We start from the raw sequence: 18231 nt of genomic DNA on the forward strand, positions 1-18231 counted from the left end.
CCACCGCATCCCACATGCACAATGTGCCCGGCACAGCTCCAAGGGGCACACTCCCCGGAGCTGGGCCGTGGGGACTAAGAGACATACCCACGCTCAGGAAGTTTCCACCCTATCCTAAACAAGGAAAGAGATGAACAGCTACCAAGTTTGGAGTGCTCACTACATGTCAGGCACTGTTCTAAGTTAAATGCCTCCATGCACTTGACCCTCCCAAAAGCCCGATGAATAGGTACTATCATCACCTCCATTTTAGAGGTAAGGAAATTCAGACACAGAAAGGCTAAGTAATTTGTCCATGGCTACTTAAGTAGTAAGTGGCGAAACTGGTCTGTGTACCCAAGAAGTCTAACTCCAAAACTCGCATTCTCAACCATTATCCTATACTGACTCTAAACAAGTCCATTCCAACGTTGATACACGTAACCCAGAATGGGGTAGAGTGGTGCAGAGTGGAGGGTCCTCTCTTGTGGTTCTCTGTCTCCTCTGGGCAACTGCCTCTAAGGTTCTTGCAGGCGCCCAGTCTCTTGCTTGGCTTTCTCCTGACATAGATCCACCGTGCAGTCCCTACATCTCCGCGCAGAGACACGCCCGCTGCGCGCAGCCTCCTGGCCACTCTTCCCAGGGATCGGGCTAACAATCAGGCTGTTAGATAATTCATCCTGGGTCTCCAAAGGCGCCTGGTGGATTAGCTAGTTGGGCGCCCAGCTGTCAGCAGGAGACCAGAAAGTCTAGGGCTGCTTTGAGGGACAGGTGGGGGCAGGCAACTGCAAGACATAGAATCTGAGACCAGGGCAAGACTTTCCCCACTTCCCCAGGGTTCATATCATTCCCGGGGATGAGGACTCCAGTTAGGGTTTCACAAGGAATCTCCCCTCTGCTCTTACCCCTCACTTCCACTAGCTACTTGGCCTCAGGCACAACCTCTCTGACCAGACCTCAGCTCCATGCAGCCAGGAGAGGGGGCAGCCAAAGGAGTTGGAGGGCTTGGGCTGGGCTCCAGGGGTACCCTCAGGAAAGCTGAGGGGGTCAACTTCTGGTCATCATGGAGGCCCCTGTTTGGTAGGTTCCAGGTCAGTATTTGGAGAGGTATCCTGAGGGCATCTCTTGGTGGCCACTAATCTCCATTTCAGTGTGTCTTGCTCTTGTGAGTTCTCAGCTTTTCGAGGCTCTACCCTCACTCCAGTCCCAATGCCTTTGCTTTGTGCAGATCCTGACTTTCCCCCTAGCTTCTCTCTCTCTGGCTCCAGGGCAGTCCTATCGCCCAGGGGTCCACGGGGCCCCCACCTACACAGGCCTGGGCCTTCCTGTACCCCCAGCCTCTTCCTGATTTCTCTCTCTGGGCTTCAGGTGGCAGCAACTCCAGGTACAAGGACAGTGGAGCTCCGGGGGGTGGTGAGAGGTGGGGAGGAGAGTGCCACTGGGTACAACCTTTGTTTGCCAAAGTTAATGATTCACCAGATTGCTCCTGAGCACCCTGGAGAGAACAGGGCTCTGCCGTTGAGAGGCAAGAAGCGAAGGACATATCCTCTTCTGCTTCAAAATAATTTCACCCTCTCTCCCTGCAGTCCCCGTGCCTACCTCGCCTTGCATCAGCGTGAGGTGACCGTGACTGTCATCCACCCTTGTCATTTCCCTCGGTGCCCATCTTGACACAGTTTGGCTTTATGTATTTTAAAAATAACTTCCTAGAGGCGGCTGCACCAAATTTATCAGATCTTTGTCCTTTTTGGGGGGGAGGGGGAGTGGTAGGGAGTGAGGGTTGAGGTGAGCAAAGAGGGTGGAAGCAGGGGGATATTCATTTATTCAGCATTGACTGAGCACCTACTATGTGCCATGTCCCGTTTTAGGAGCTGTGGATACACCTGTGACAAAACTGACAGCAATTCCTGCCTCGCCGATTGTCCCGAGTGGGGCAGGAGGAAGGTGGGCATGCAAGCTCCGGCCAGCAGGTCTCCGGCCAGCGGATCCCCCTCTCCTTCCTCCTTCTCCTCTCCCCCACCTCCTCAGGTACTTCACCATCCATATGGCTGCCTCGGTCACCCCCCTGTGCCCCCCACCAGAGCCTAGAATGCAGCCTGACACCTAGCAGGTATTCGATAAATGCTTGTTGGATGTGAACTGAGTGATGAGCTTTGTCCTTATCCCACTGTCACGCCCCGCTGTTTCTGGGAATACAGGGCGAGAGCTGCCCTCCCCCCCCCCAACCATGCCATCCGGGTAGAGCCCAGCAGGATGGCGGAATGAGGAAGAGCAGCAGGCCCTGGCTGCCCGCGGCCCCGTCCAGCCCCTGGACAGGCTCACCTTTGTAGTAGAAGAGGCAGCGATCCACCAGCACGAACCAGCGCTTGTTCCACTGCTTCACCCCGGAGCTGGCCTGCAGGCCACATGGAGAGATGTGTGAGGGACTGTGAGCCGGGCGTGGGGGAGGGGGGTGGGGAGGAAAGAGTGCTCTAATTATAAGGACACCCTGGCTCTGGCTTCTGTTCTGCCACTAACGATGTGGCAGCACCCGCCTTGAGGCCTCCTCAGATACAGGCATTCGGTTATTGTCTGTGCCCTTCTGGTTCTGTCGTTCTAGGGCTCAGAACCTCCCCTGGGAAAGATAAAAGGGGCAAGAGACGAGCCAGAATGAGGGGACAGAAGGGTGGGCAAGGGTAGTGGCAAGGTCAGTCCGGGGAGAATTGGTGGACAGAGACCTGCCCACTGCTGCAGTCTCCATAGAAGGGACCCCTAGGCTTGAAGGAGACGCCCCCTCCACAGCATGAGGGACCTGCTGAGACTGAGCCAGTGAGTCGCTCCAACGGAGGTGAGGACCGTTCAAAATCACTGCGGCCACTCATCAGAGAGCTGCCTAGATCCCCAAATTTAGTGCTACTTTTTCTGTGTGACCTTGAGGAGATACTTACCTTCTCTGGTTGCACAATTAGAAGAATCATCTACAGAGGCAACGGAGGGGACATGCCAAAAAATACATGGACGGTCATGACCACAAAGGAACGACAATGCTCTGAGATAGTGGTGATTATGCAGGCAGAATGGCAGAGGAGACTCACCTGTTTGAAGAGCCAGCCCGCCTTGGCCACAGGTGCGCTGGGGTTCCTCTTCATGGAGTGGGAGCGCTTGCCAAAGGCAATGGCTTTGCGGGAAGCTCGGGTCGCCTAGGGAGGGAGGCAGAGAGAGAGAACCTGGTCTGCCTTTCTTTCCTTCGCCCCACTGCTCTATCTGCTGGGGCAGCTGCTGCTTAGTCACTGGCCACTCTAACAGATTAGACAATATTAATCTTTCTCTCCTTCCCGAAGCTCTTCTTGTGATTTCCATGACACTATTCTTTTCTGTTCAATACTTTCATCTGGGCCATCCTCAATCTCCTTTTTTCTATGCTAAGGGTTGGTAGATCTCAACTAAACTTTTATTCTCATTTTTCTCATTATACATTGTGCCTAGATAATTTCACCCATTGCTTCAACTACCAGGAATATGATGAAAATTCCCTAATCCATATCTAAGACCTCTCTCTAGCTCCATAAGCATTTTCTAACTAGTTGCCCACAGGGACCAAACTCATCCTCTTTCTAACCAAACCTGTTCTTCTGTACGTCTAATCTTGATGAATGGTACTATAATCCACCAGGCACCCAAGCCAGAACTCTGAATCGGATCACACTGTTCCCTCTGGGGTGTCCTCTCTACTAGAGGCCACTTCTAAGGGGCCCAGGTATAGATCCTGGATCTGTTACTAACTCAATTCCTTGGTTTTCTCTGTTCTCATCTCTAAAACAAGGCTCAGAATAATAGTCTTACCTGTCTCACAGCATTTTTTAAAATATAATTTTATTACTGAAGTTGTTAACTTACAAAACAATCATGGACATGTGTTGAATTCCCATACAACACCTCTTCACCAACACACCACACCGTGGTGGAATGTTTGTTACAGATTATGGGATAATATCATCAGCCTATTACCACTAACTATGGTCCATAGTGTACATTTGGCATATTTTTTCCATACCCTCCATTATTAACACAGTACATCTTTGGCATTGATGCAAGAATACTACAGTTTTACTGCTAACTACAGTCCATAGGTTACATTAATTGTATTTTCCCCATGCTTCTCCACATTCCCACCACCCTGCAATAGTGACATACATCCATTCTAGCTCACAGAAGGACATTCTTGTATATGTACTATTAACCACAATCCTTATCCACCTCTGGGTTTACTGTGTTATTCAGTCCCTAGATAATTCTCTAGCTTTTTTTCAATTGACATTTCCATCTCTAGACTACCCTTTCCAAGCACAACCCCATTTATAAACCAGCTGCTACTCACTTCTCACAGTAGTTTTTGAGGAGAAAAGATTTCTCATTTTACTCTCAGCCCATCCTTTCTCAGGTGTCCTCACTCCCTACCTCTTTCGCAAGGCTTTCTGGGGCCCATTCAACTGAAATAAGTCCCCTACATTGTGACCCTCTCAGGGTCCCATTCATTCTCACACCCACCATATCACAGAGCAGGAAAGCTATGCGGGGGTTTTCCTTGTTCGCTTTTGCAATGGAGACACCATCAGTCTCTCATATCTGGCAACAGTCTCTTTTGAGGCACCACCATCTTATCTTCCACTGGTTGACCCTTCTCATCATTATCAGTTTCTAGAACACACTTTCAGGGTCTAAGGACTTTGATGTCAGATATCTCCTCACCCTAAGTCTTTCTATCACTGTGGAAATTTCATTGTTCTTAAGGATGACCCATCTGATGCCCTAACGTTTGACCACCTTGACATCCTCAGCTCCAAAACCCCTCACTTCCACTTCAGCAGCTCACTCCTACAGCTCGACCTTGGACCTTTCAGAAAGCACCCCAAGCCCTTACATCACTAACATCTTGAGTTCTAGTATTTCCACTTTCTGATCACAACATGCCATCCTTTTGGCTTTCTCACTCCATCATTCAATACACCAGCTGCTCTTACTACTTCATTGAAATTCTCAGCCCCTCAACCCTTCCCATTTTTCAGGATTCATTAGCTACCACCTGGGTTTTGTTATTTTCCTACAAAGCCTCAGCCCCATAGGGGAGTATAACAACCACACTCTCAACAACCCCATGCATTCTCTTTCTGCTATGCCTTCTCAAAAACTCAAATTTCCTGATTAATTCTAGTTTAATCAAATTATCTATCCTTCCTAAACCCACAAACAGATTATAAGCATTCTGGAGAAAAACCACACTACAGTACAGACTGAGGCTGCTGCGGACCCACAGTCCCCAAACCCCAATGGGCTCAGCCCCAGGCAGCAACCTCACTCCCCATCGTCACCATTCTCCCAAGAACACCCACCTCCCCTGCCGCCTCCCCAGGGTGGACCTGGCTTCTCCTTTGCAGAGAAAATTGAGATTATCAGGCATGCACTTCTTCAATTTCACACCCTTTTACCAAGAAAATTACCACCCTTACCACTACCTTTGCATCTCTCCTTCCAATGTCAAAAGAAGGGCATTGCCCTCCTTTTCAAGGCTAACTCTGAAGCAGATCACACTGTTCCCTCCTTCCTCCATTCCTTTACCCAATCATTTATACATGGTTGACTTAATAGTTCTCAAGTCTGTCCTTTCCTGCCATCTCCTCTGAGACGTTGCTTCATCTATCATCTCCTCATAGATCTGTCTTCCACCTGTTCTTTGTCCCCTGGCTCCTTCTCCTCAGCAAACATGTCAAATCTCTCTGTCTGAAAGCACTTCTCTATCTTTCCCTCTTTCTTGTACCCCTCCCCACACACCTGAATTCTCTGTTCAAGCTTACTCCACTGTCCACTGTCAGGTCCCCCCGCCCCCAACTTAGTACCAGGATTCTGCGAAGAGTCCTGACTTCCTCTCCTACCATTTATGCCCAACACCTCCTCTACCTCTTTTCTGAAACAGCCGTCACTGTGCCATGAATTAAGGATGCTTAGTCACTGGCCACTCTAACAGATTAGACAATATTAATCTTTCTCTCCTTCCCGAAGCTCTTCTTGTGATTTCCATGACACTATTCTTTTCTGTTCAATACTTTCATCTGGGCCATCCTCAATCTCCTTTTTTCTATGCTAAGGGTTGGTAGATCTCAACTAAACTTTTATTCTCATTTTTCTCATTATACATTGTGCCTAGATAATTTCACCCATTGCTTCAACTACCAGGAATATGATGAAAATTCCCTAATCCATATCTAAGACCTCTCTCTAGCTCCATAAGCATTTTCTAACTAGTTGCCCACAGGGACCAAACTCATCCTCTTTCTAACCAAACCTGTTCTTCTGTACGTCTAATCTTGATGAATGGTACTATAATCCACCAGGCACCCAAGCCAGAACTCTGAATCAGATCACACTGTTCCCTGCTTGCTCCATTCCCTTACCCATTTCTACTGGGCTGACAATTCTATCTCCTTAATAGTTTTCAAGTCTCGATTTCCACTGCTGTTGTCTTACAGGTTCTCATCTCTTCTCACTGTCCTTAATGAACTAAGGTTACCTTTCTAAAACCCAATATAATCATGTCACTCTTTTGCTTAAAATTTATCACTCCTCTTATCACTTAGATGTAGCGACAGTTCCTCAGCATAGCCCACAAGGATGGGCTATAAGATCTGGCCAGGGCAGATAATCTGCTTCCTGCCTCTCTCCCTGACAGCCCCTGCCTCTGGTCAAGCCAAACACCTGACAGTTCTCTCCATCACTCAATACCTTGGCTCACCGTGCTCTCTCAGCCTGGAAAACCTCCTCCTCCCTTGCACACTGAGAAATGTCAATTCATCCTTTAAAGCCTAGTTGAGGCTCCCCGGCTCCTTGAAGCTGCCCCGATGTCCCTGAGCAGAGTTAACTCCTTTCTCTGCAGCCTAAAGCTCTCCCCACAGTTGGCCTCTTCAGTCGTTCTCCTGCTAACCCCTCAATATCCTGGCCTCCTATCTTTCTGCCACAGCTTCCTAGCAACACTCAACCTTGGTGGGTCAATCCACCCATCTGCTTTCCTTGCTTTCACAGCCAGGCTATGAGCAGTGCCAGAGAAGAAGGACACAAGCCTGTGGCTTGGGGCCGCCCAGACTCATAATCATCAGCCTTTGATGACCCTGCATTGATATTATCAGACAATATTTCATAGGGAGCTTTTTCACAGGGAGACTGTTCCTGTCTGCCAAACCTATGCCACATATCCTCAAGCCACAGACCCATCTCCATCCACCCCGCCCTCCAGCAGAAAACCCTACCTCCTACTTCCCTGAAAAATTTGAGGAAGGCATATAGGAATGTCATTAATTTCCAACCCACCGCTGTTTTTCCTATTTTTTAATGCCGTCTCAGAATTAGAGGAGCTCCTTTCCCTGTCGGGCTAAAATACTGCTGGATCTGACTTCTGTCTCCACAGGAGCATGACTCATTGGCCAGCCCTTCTCCTGAACCCAACTACTGGATTTTTCTCCTCCCTCAGCCCTCTCATATTTTAAAATAAAACAAAACGAGCAGTAAATAAACAAAAGCTCCCTCCATCCAGGCCTATCTCCTCATGTCTCCCCCACCCATTTTGCTTCACAGTCTTTTAAGTTTCTGTAAAGACAAAACTTTTGAAATATTTCAAGCATGTCAGTAAAGTAGAGAGTAATATGATGATCACTGCTTTGTATTGCTTTTCCCTAATAAAACATGGCAAATAGAGCCGGGAGCCCCTTTCCTGAGTGTCCACCCCAACCTTATTACCTTTTCTTCCTCCCTAGAGGCAATCACTATCCACAAATAGTTCTCTTGCCCATAGCTTCATACATGTACTACAAATATATCTATAAATCTATAGTATTGCTTTTCATGACTGTACATTTTAAATAAATGATAACGTATGTCATACTCTGCAACTTGCTTTATATTCAATATTATGTTTTCAATATTTATCCAGGTTAATACCTGTAGTTCTAATTCATTTATTTTAATTTTTAGAGAGTACTTTATTGTATGAATATACAAGTTATTGTTTAGTTTCTTAGAAGAATAGTTTCTACATCTCCTTCCATTCCCTCTTCAACTCTCTCCATCTTGGCTCATGCCCTCATCAGGCCACTGACATCATCCTTGTCAGGTGTGCCGTTATCACGTTGTCACCAAACCCAATGTGCACTTTCAGCCCTGCTCTTCCTCCACCTCTTTGCTCCACTCTTGTCTGGACTGCTTATTCCTCCTCGAGGCTCTCTTCCTTCTGCTTAGGGCAGCAGCCTGCTGGTTTTCCTCCTCCTCGTCTGAGCTTCCCATCACTATGTCTTCTGGGGGTTACACTTTTGCTTATCCCTTTAGATCAGTGGTTCTCAAGGAGGGCGGGGCAGTTTTGTTCCCAAGGGGACATTTGGCAATGTCTGGAGCCACAGCTGGTCGTCACAACTGCAGTGGGGTTGCTATGAGCATCTAGTGGGAAGAGGCCGGGGATGTTGCTAAACATCCTGCAATGCTCAGGATAGCCCCAAACCACAAAGGATTAAGCAGCCTCATATGTCAAGAGAGCAGAGGCTGAGAGCCCCTGGGCTAGATGTTTGCTTTCTACAAGGGTCTGGTCTGAGCCCTCTTCCCCTTCCATTCTCCACATTCTTCCCGGCCACCTCACCTGCTCAGGGGAGCCCTGCAGAAATAGCTGGGCAGGCTAATATGTCTTCTAGGATTCCCTGAGATCCCACTAAACATGCCCTGAAGGCATTTCCTGCCTGACGGCTTGTCTTGGGAGCGAGACTTACCCGGACGCTGGGCCGCTCTGGAGGGACCTCGGACACCATGTTGTGTTTGGATATGTCACTGTTGGTGGTAACTGGGCGTTTCCCACCTGTTTTATTGGACATGTCCAAGGCCGATCTGATTTTCAATTGATGAGAAAGAGAAGGAAGAGACTAGTCACAGCCAGGAAACAATGATCATCCCATCCCTTCTCCCCACCCTGCCACCCACTGTTCCAGCATCAGCACAAAGTAGATCCTGTAGGTGATACCAAGAGATCATAAAATTATATGCTGGTTATCCTAGACATTCTTCTCTTTCCTTTTTGAAAAGTTATTTTTAAAAAATCTAGACCCTGGTACTCTAGAATTCCCTTTTTTTCTAATTTAAAAGATGCAATGACCCAGTGGACTCAGAATCATTTAATTATCTACTAGCTTTTTCTCCCCCCTCCATTCAGTGAGCCAGCATCCACACAGAAAGGAATTAACATTTAGCTCTCCTGATTATACCAGATTCCCTCACTGCTTTTCTCAAAGGCCCCTACGTGATATGTCAGCCTCCACCCTGCCTTCCACTCCTTCAGCTCAACCTATGGGCTGCGGCAGCCTGAGCTCTGCTGGATCCTGGAAAAGGTGGATGAGGGGGTCAAGCCAGACAGGTCTCAGAGGCACAAGGTCCTCAGAACTGAGGGGAGGGACCTAAATCCCTTCTGCTCTCCTTTTCTCTCCCTTCGCCCCCCTTCCCAGTGTAAGGTGGCAGTGGGGTGAAGGTAGTTGAGGGAAAGGTCAAACCGCAAGATGGGGGCAGACGTACATTTTCAAGTCAAATTTTTTGTTTTCCTCTGGGACCTGGCCCGTCACTGGGTGTAGAAATGTGTTCCGTCTTTCATTGTGGCTGCAGAAGCAAAAAAGAGAGACAGATCATGGTAAATACAGGGAAGGCGGAGACATAAGCCAAAGGCTAGACAGACTCTGGGCAGTGACAGAGATGGCACGAGCACAGAAGGAGAGAGTCCCTCCATCCTGCAGGTGGGGCCAGTGGGATCAGCATGAAGAGCTGGTTACAAGCGGTTGCAGTCTGGCGGGGAGGTGGGGAAGAGGACAAGTGGGACTCGGTCACCTTTCCTAGTCATGTTAACTACCTACTAGAGACCCCCCAAAGCCCCATATAAGCCATATTTAACCCTTTCAGTGGTCTCCCTGGGTGTGGCTGGGTGGGGAGGAAGGTTCCAATAACCCATTCAACACAGTCAAGGTTTCACGCGTGGCAGGTTCTCCCAGGGACAACTCCCAGCCGTGCTGCTCCTGAAAAGTGCTCACTCATTATTTGCTGAAAGAACGCTCTTGTGACCTTGGACTCCTCCCTCTTGTGTTTTATGCCCCAATCTCTTTTTATAAATGAAATGGGAGATCCAGAAACTCTTTTCTTGAGCCTGGGCCGGGACCTGCCCACGTCTTAAGTCCAGGGTCCACCTGTCTAAGAGCTACTTGATGTAGCTGAGACCTTGGGAGCTGTCAGGCATGGAGGTTAGTGCTAGCTCAACAGTCACATCTAATTAAGGGATGCTGTGGCCAGGCGGTGGGGTGGGTTGTCGTGAGGACAGCCTGCCAGGAAGCAGGGGGGAGCCTTAACCAAGCTCTGTGTGTGTGCAGAGGCAGATGGAGAGCGGTATCATGGAGGCTCCTTTGGGAAGCCCTGCTGGGGCTTTTCTGGCTGGCTGGCTGTCGGGCTAGCTCCCTGGTGGGCTCACAGGGGAGGCGGGGGAGGATGGAGCTTGGAGGAGGGCTGGTGCAGTGGGTCTAAGCCACAAACGGCAGGCATCTGAGATGGGTTCTTCCAGCAGGGCCCACCTGGCTGGCATCCGACCTCCGGGGGGCTAGGTTAGCGTTAAGGTCCTCCTCACCCATCCCCCTTGAGGGATCCTGAGCAAGTGCAGGGAAGCTCCCATCTCCCCGAGGAAGCAGGCACCAGGACGGAGCCTGCTGAGGCTGCTCCCAGGCCTCACTCCTCCTAGCCCGGGCTGCTCGAGTGCACCCGTGGCAAAGGGCTAGGGCCCTGCTTGCCAAGCTGCTGGCCAGTGGGGGCCAGAGGAGAGAGGTCTTAGCTGGGTCCCATCAGCAGCATGAAAGAAGTCAAATAACCTTCAGGAGACCCATGCCAGACCTCAAGATGTCTGCTGAAGCTGATGATAATAGCAAAGCAGGTTTTTTTCGGTTTCCAGACCAGGCACAACTTAGATCTGCATCCTACTACGTGGGAGATAGAAGTCCGGCAGGTGGAGGCAGCAGCCTATGTGGAAATCTGGGTTGTAAAGCCACGCCCTGCCAGCCAGACCCTAAACCTGGCCAGTGTCCACCAGGACTGGGCTCGACCTCTAGCACACTGATAACCTGCTCTCCCCTGCCCAACAGGGATGCTCTCCTCAACAGCAAGGGGGCTCTATGAGGAAGGGTGGCCCAGTTGTCTCCCATGGCCCTTGCCCCAGCTCCGCCCCATCTAGGGGTAGACAGTGTGTGACAGCTACGGTCCTTCTGGCACGAAGCTCCCCAGTGGCACAGAGTACCCACTCCCCACCGACCCTCCAGACCCCTTGCTGCTCTCCATGCTCTGAGTGGTAGGTACTGCTGCTTTGGGAACCTTCCTGCTGGCACCGGAGCAGGCACACACACACCCGGGAAGCACACACACACTCAGGAAGCACACGCACAGCTGGGAAGCACATGCACACTCGGGAAGCACACGCACAGCTGGGAAGCACAGGCACACCCAGGGAAGCACACGTACAGCTGGGAAGCACATGCACACCCAGGGAAGCACACACACAGCCGGCAAGCACATGCACACTCAGGAAGCACACGCACTCCCAGGAAAGTACATGCACACCTGAGAAGCACATACACACCTGAGAAGCACACGCACACCTGAGAAGCACACGCACACCTAGGGAAGCACACATACACCTGAGAAGCACATGCACACCCAGGGAAGCACACGCACTACCTGGGAAGCACACACACACTCAAGGACGCACAAGCACATCCAGAGAAGCACACGAACACCCGGGAAGCACATGCACACTCGGCTATCAACAGTCACAAGACTTTCAGGGTAAGGCAGATCTCTCCATCCATGCCCCAGACTGTCCTACCCAGCAACCACTAAAAATGACGTCCTCTCTCCACCCTGGCGCTACCAATTTCAAAACAGCTTCCCCTTCACAAGCACTGCAATGCAGCAGCCATTGACCTAACTACTGCTCCTTCTCCAGGTCACCTCCAGCAGACCCCTCACTCCAAAACCCGGGATCCAAACAGGATGCGCTGCCAACTCAGCCTGCTCTGATGACTTGGCTCACGGTACATGGAAGAAATCCCTACCTGACCCGTCGATCGGCCCGAAACTTCAACATCTTTTTGGCAGCTCTGTCCCCAGTGCGGCAGCCTCAGAGGACCCACCGGCCACCCTGCTCCTACCATCCCTCTGAGAAGTAAGTCCTCCAGTCCCACTCGTAGTGCTGTGGCAGAGAACCGGGGTGAGCAGCAGCAGGGGCTCTGCTGGACCCCCTCCTCCTGGCTCCCGTACTAGAAATGGGAGGGGGCTCTCACTGGGTGTTGGCAGGGGGTGCCCTGGTGCCCTTGTGGGTCTGCAGCGTCCTAGCAGTCAGCGGGATTGCCGTCGGTCAGAGCAGAATGATCGAGGAGGGGATGATATCCTCCCAGTTCAGGTCCCCAAGGAGAAAGCGCTGAAATGGAGAGCCGGGCAGGCACCCACGGAGCGGGTGTACAACTTCCAGGGAGCCCAGCCTCACCGAGCTGAGGACACAGGGGAGCGGGACGGGAGGAGGAGACTGGGGCTGCCTGCCCATCTGCACAGCAGAAGCTCCTGCCAGCCCGACCTGCAGGGAAGACAGTCCTCCCTGCCTCCCAGCCCAGAACACTGGCCCTCGAGCAGAAAACCGGCTTGCTTCTCAGAACCCCTTCAGATCCCGTGGGCACAAGGGTTAAACGAAGCTCCGAAGTCCTTTGCCGTTGCTGCCACTGCTGCCGCTGCTGCCGCTGCTGGGAAGCTGAGATTAAGTCTCCTTTCTCTTTTTCTCAGCCTCCCCGGCCTTCCTCTGTGGGGACAGGAGCATAATGAATGAAGCTCCTCTGTAACCATCCCAACATGTTCCCTTTAGACACAGTAGAGGGTTGCTCGCCCTCTGCGTGGTGGTGGTCCAGCTAATGAGGTGCAGGGTCCCCCCACGGCAAACTGAGCAGGCGGGCGTGGATGTTGTGGAGCCAGAGCTGGTGGCAAGGACCTGGGCTTCCTTACTCAGGCAAAATTGAAAGGCAGCTCCTTTCCAAAGCTTGTGAGGAAGAGGGCAGCAAATGGGGCTGAGAGGGGGTCATCGAGTGTTTATATCTGTAAATCCTCCCAGATGCAATTGATAAATTCCAGCTGGTGGCTGAGAGATCTGCTCGGGAGAAGGAAGTTTGCATCGTCGTTCCTTCCCCAGAATTCTAGAGACTGGAGATGGGTGGATTTCCCCTTTCCTCCAGGTCTTAGGATCCTTGGACTGGAAGGTCCTTCCAAAGGTCATCTCTTCCATCCTCCCACCCCAGGCAAGCCTGCTTTCCAATCCATCTTCATTAAGTACTTTGGTTGTCTGCAAAAGGTTCTAGCAAAGGAGGCTCCAGACCCACTATTACCTTATAGTGCCAAGATGTTCTTTCTGATATCAAATTTCAGTCCCTCTGGCTTTCAATATTATTCCATTTTGCCTTTGGAAGACAGAAGATAGAATACTTTCTGACCAACGTGATTCTTTTTAGAGCACACAGGCATTCTGCTGACATCATAGTCTGTTGTTATGGCAATTCTGTGATGTCACACAGACACTGAAAGGGAGGGGCTAATTTAATTTTTTGGATTGAAGATGGAACTTGGTCAGGGAGCAATGCAATCAGTGAATGGAAAAGCAAATGGACAACATCATGATTTAATCTGTGATGAGACACGCTGATCAGATATAACTGGGGTCAACAGCTTCTGATATAAATGCAGCTATTCCTAAATCCAAAAGGTCAACATATTTAGCTGTTTAGTAGTACATTTTGCAAATTATTTATCCTGGCGATAAGATACCTCAGTTTCCAGATCCCATCCTCACCCTTTCCCTAATCCACAGTTACTTGAGCCCTACTATGGAGGTTCCTGCTGGCACACAGTAGGTACTCAATAAACATTTGTTGAATGAGTGACTGAATGAATGAACAGCAACAACAACAAAACTTTCCATGCATTGATTCTTAGCCACCTGTACTTGGAGTTTCATATTCTATTACCAAGGGCTCCCCTCTCTGCTCTCTCTTAAATTAATTACTTCCTCTCCAGGAGAGAAATTCTGTTTCTGCCCCCTCACTCCTCATTCAGCTTCATTGCCTGGCTCCCCCCTGAATATATAGCTTGGCTTTGATCCATCTTCATTAGGAGGGAAAGAAAATTAAGCTCATTTGCACAAGAGAAGGAGGGGATGGGGGTGCATTGGGAAAATGAGTTTTCTTCCTCTAAAAGGAAAAAATATCCTCTTTCTCTTCAAGCTGAGCTCAGGGGCCTCCCACAGCCTTTGCTTAAGTTGCAAGTTAAATTACTTCTTCCATACCCACTGCAGACAGCACGAGGGAGTAGGAATGAAGCCTCAAGGGTTTCCCCTGCTTGTTGAGAGCTCCAAATCCTCGGGGTTAAGTCTCTAACTGGAGCTCTTTTCTTTGCCACTACACTGCACAGAATGACAGGTTTTTCATTTTAGATTAGACACCAGGAAGAACTTACCAGGTGCAAAACATTGAAAAGGGAAACAAGGATAGGTAATCAGTTTTCTCTCTCCTCCTCCCTTACTTCTAAGACTTCAAGAATCTTCGGGAAAAGGACTTGGCCCAGTGGTTAGGGCATCCATCTACCACATGGGAAGATCCGCGGTTCAAACCCCGGGCAACCTTGACCTGTGTGGAGCTGGCCCATGCGCAGTGCTGATGCGCGCAAGGAGTGCCATGCCGCGTAGGGGAGCCCCACACGCAAGGAGTGCGCCCTGTAAGGAGAGCCGCCCAGCGCGAAAGAAAGTGCAGCCTGCCTAGAAATGGTGCTGCACACACGGAGAGTTGACACAAGATGACGCAACAAAAAAGAAACAGATTCCTGTGCCGCTGACGACAACAGAAGCGGACAAAGAAACAAGATGCAGCAAATAGACACAGAGACCAGACAACCCGGCGGGGGGCGGGGGAGGAGATAAATAAGTAAATAAATAAATAAATCTTTAAAAAAAAAGAGGCTTCCATTTCTCAAGGACAAATGCTCATGAATGCATATCCAAATGGACCTCTAAGACACCATCCGAGAGAAGTAGATCCTGAGCAGTAGAGATTTTGCAGTGGAGGCAGAAGCAGCCCTAAACCACCCATTGCCCAGCAGGGGATCACCTCACCCACTGTACCTGCGAGGGTGGCCCTGAGTGGCAGGACTGTCCCAGAAAGAGAACTAGGCAGGATTAGGTTTCCAGACCAAGCTCCAACATGAATTAACAGTGTGACTCTTCTTTGGCCATTGGTTTTCTTATATGCAAATGAGGTATGTTCTAAATTTATGAAATAATAGCCATAAACTTTCAAAATGTGAAATGTACTATGCATAAGAGATAATGGTGGGAAGCGAATGTGGCTCAGATGATTGAGCTCCTGCCTACCACATGGGAGGTTCTGGGTTTGGTTCCCAATGCCTCCTGGAGAAGATGAGCAAGACAGCAAGATGGCCTGATGGGCAGGTGTGGTGAGCTGATGCAACAAGATGATGCAACAAGGAGACAGAAAGAGGAAAGACAATGAGAAACACAACAAAGTAGGGAGCTGAGTGGCTCAAGTGATTGAATGCCTCTCTCCCATGTGGGAGGTCCCAGGTTCGGTTTCCGGCACCTCCTAAAGAGAAGACAGGCAGACACAAAGAGCACACAGCGAATGGACACAGAGCAAACACAGGACACAAACAACAAGGCGGTGGGGGTAATAAATTTAAAAAGTAAATCTTTAAAAAAAGAGAGTGATAATGGTGGGAGTGGATGTGGCTCAAGCAATTGGGCACCTGCCTCCCACATGGGAGGTCCCAGGTTCAGTTCCCAGTACCGCCTAAAGAAGAAGAGCAGACCCTGCAACAAGCAGACAACACAGCCAGCAGATGATGCACACAGTGGGGAGCTGATGTGGGTCAGGCAGTTGGGCACCAACTCCCATGTGGGAGGTCCTGGGTTCAGTGCCCGGTGCCTCCCAGAAAAGACAAGCAGACAGATGAGGGAGCCATCTTGGGGGTGGGGGTTAAAAATAAGTAAATATCTTTTTTTAAAAAGAGAGATAATGATGATGATCATTTTGCTTAAAAACAAATCAACAAACATGCCAGGTGCAGGAGCTAGAAAACTGAAAACAAAACCAAAAAGCACACAGCTCCAGGCTTGAGCAGCCTGTGCATGGGGGGTAAAGGGGGGTGCAATGGGCAGGTGTTCCAGATGTGCCAAAACCAAAAAATTATGGAGGAAAAGGGCAGATCCTCTCCACTTTCTAGGCACTTGTTTGTCCATCTAGTTAGGGCCCTCCTGCAGTTTAAGAGACACCCTCAGGCCCTTAAGTCCTGGCAACAGCCTCTCTGTGGAGGTAAGAGCTGTGTCCTCAGGCAGCCCCCACCCCATCTTTGAGAATCAGCCTCCATTTGAGAAATACCCCATCAAAAGCAGCACCATCAACCGGCGTCTTTAGGACCCTTTGCAGGCACGTGTGGGCACAAACACATACACACACCTACACACGCACCCAGGCTGGGTGCCCAGGGCTCCCGCCGTGGTTAACACAGAACAACTACAGAAATACACCCAACTCCTTCCACCCTCCGGGTCCCCCTTGGTTGTGTGCCCAATATCACGCGGCTTCGTTTCCACGGCTCCTGAGAAATCTGCTGACAGGGAATGAGCCTGGGCTCGGTCTCCCCGCCTGAGAAGGCCTTGCCGTCTGGCACGACAGCTCCTTTGGTGGAGGGGGGGCTGTGAGGTGAGCGGGAAGGGGGTATGCCTGTGGCCCACCCCTTCCACTTCCTTCTCTCTCCCAGCCAGCAAGCTCCCAGCCGAGACCCGCTGCACTCTGGGAGGATTTCGCCTGCTGACAGCGGAGGCAAAGGTGGGGAGAGGCTTGGCTCCCGCTCTCCCGTTTCCCCCTCTGGATCACATCATTCTGTTCAAGGGGCCTTATCTGCTCCTGCATTCTTCCCAATTAAAAACCAACTCGGTTTACATTTCCCACAATCCTGGCGTGTCTGATTCCTGAAACTCCCCCCAGGTCATCTCTAGGATAAAACACTACTCCCCCAGCCAACTTCTCCCCTCCAGTCCTGCTGTTTTCCTGCCTATTGCTGCCACACACAGAGACCGAACTGGGTCAGGCCCTGCAGCACCTTCAGGTATTTGCAGGTGGAGAGTCGGCTCCCGGAAGGAGCCCCCCGAACGACACTGCCTCTTTCCACGTCTGCCTACAGAGCACAACTCCACTCGTGCAGGCCCCTGGGAAGAGTTCCCAGGCCCCGCTGCTCCACTGGCAAGCGGCTCTCGCCCCGTCTTGAACCCAGTTCCCTTCTCTCCTCTCTGCCCCCTTCTTTTCTGCCGTTGCCCCACTCTTCTTCCTATGTCACAGTTATTTCCAGAATGGCAAGAAGAGGGTGCCCACCCCCAAGCAAGCTGGGAACACCCCAAAATGCTGAGCTTCTGGGCTGAGTGTCTAGGAGACGAGGCTGCTCCCCTGCCTGCTTTACCCTGCCTCCCCTCCCCTCTCACTCCCACCGCAGAGTGTCAATCACACTTTCCTCACCCTCACGGCCAGTTAGGGAATGCTGGGGGAGTTTCACCCTGAGCTCAGCCCCTGCCTAGGACAGAAAGCAGAAGCGCAGGCTCGGGGCCAAGGGTGGAAATCACGAACCAGGGGCCCCGTGCAGCGTTCCTCCCCTGTGCTCCAGGCAGCGGTCCTGCCCCAGGCTCTCACTGCGCCACCTCCAGCTCCTGGCCGGGCCCAGCCTTCCTCTTACTCCCATGAGAGGAAAGCCTAGAACAGCAGGTAAGGGTAGGAGGGGCTGAGGGCTCTTCAGTCAGGGCAATGGGCTCACGTCTAAGTGTGTGTGTGTGTGTGTGAGAGAGACTTCTCCCACTAGTGAAACTTTGTGTGGAATCCATGCTCACCTTCTACTCTAGCTTGTATTATCATATCTTTAAAGTGATGATTTTACTTTGTGGAATTCTACTTGTCTTCTGAAAAATGAAAATAAGATCATTATGGACCTTCAGCCTAACCAGGCCAGTCATTAAAACACTGACATTCTACGTAGGTGGTCAAGAGCGGCTCCACCAAGCCTCTGTCTGTGCCCTCCCCCAGCTCCCTGGCCCGTCCCCAGGACCCCCCCCCCACCTCTCCATGATCCAGCCAC

General features: G+C 50.7%; 1 protein-coding gene and 1 long non-coding RNA gene across 45 annotated transcripts in view; one reads left to right on the plus strand and one right to left on the minus strand.

Moving 5' to 3' along the window:
- PLEKHA6 (pleckstrin homology domain containing A6) overlaps positions 1 to 18231 on the minus strand; it is a 144031-nt gene that overhangs the window by 36602 nt on the left and 89198 nt on the right. For 40 of the 43 annotated variants that reach the window (XM_058275015.2, XM_058275013.2, XM_058275012.2 and 37 more), the window contains 4 exons: positions 9553 to 9633; positions 8760 to 8874; positions 3054 to 3158; positions 2302 to 2374 (listed from right to left, as the gene is read on the minus strand). In XM_058275015.2, the coding sequence (XP_058130998.1) occupies positions 2302 to 2374; positions 3054 to 3158; positions 8760 to 8874; positions 9553 to 9633 (374 nt within the window). Of the gene's footprint in view, positions 1 to 2301; positions 2375 to 3053; positions 3159 to 8759; positions 8875 to 9552; positions 9634 to 12116; positions 12207 to 18231 lie in introns of those variants that run through there. The other 3 variants (XM_071207675.1, XM_071207670.1, XM_071207672.1) reach the window with 1 other exon arrangement.
- Positions 1506 to 17280, plus strand: LOC131273078 (uncharacterized). Of its 2 annotated transcripts, none has more exons than XR_011645537.1 (5): positions 1506 to 1599; positions 1848 to 2397; positions 2928 to 3085; positions 12008 to 12226; positions 16870 to 17280. It is a non-coding gene; the product is annotated as an uncharacterized lncRNA (long non-coding RNA). The 2 variants fall into 2 exon arrangements; XR_009180208.2 differs by lacking the exon at positions 16870 to 17280 and adding an exon at positions 14627 to 15450.

This window comes from Dasypus novemcinctus, chromosome 13 (genome assembly GCF_030445035.2).
Source record: "Dasypus novemcinctus isolate mDasNov1 chromosome 13, mDasNov1.1.hap2, whole genome shotgun sequence".
Lineage (NCBI taxonomy): Eukaryota > Metazoa > Chordata > Mammalia > Cingulata > Dasypodidae > Dasypus > Dasypus novemcinctus.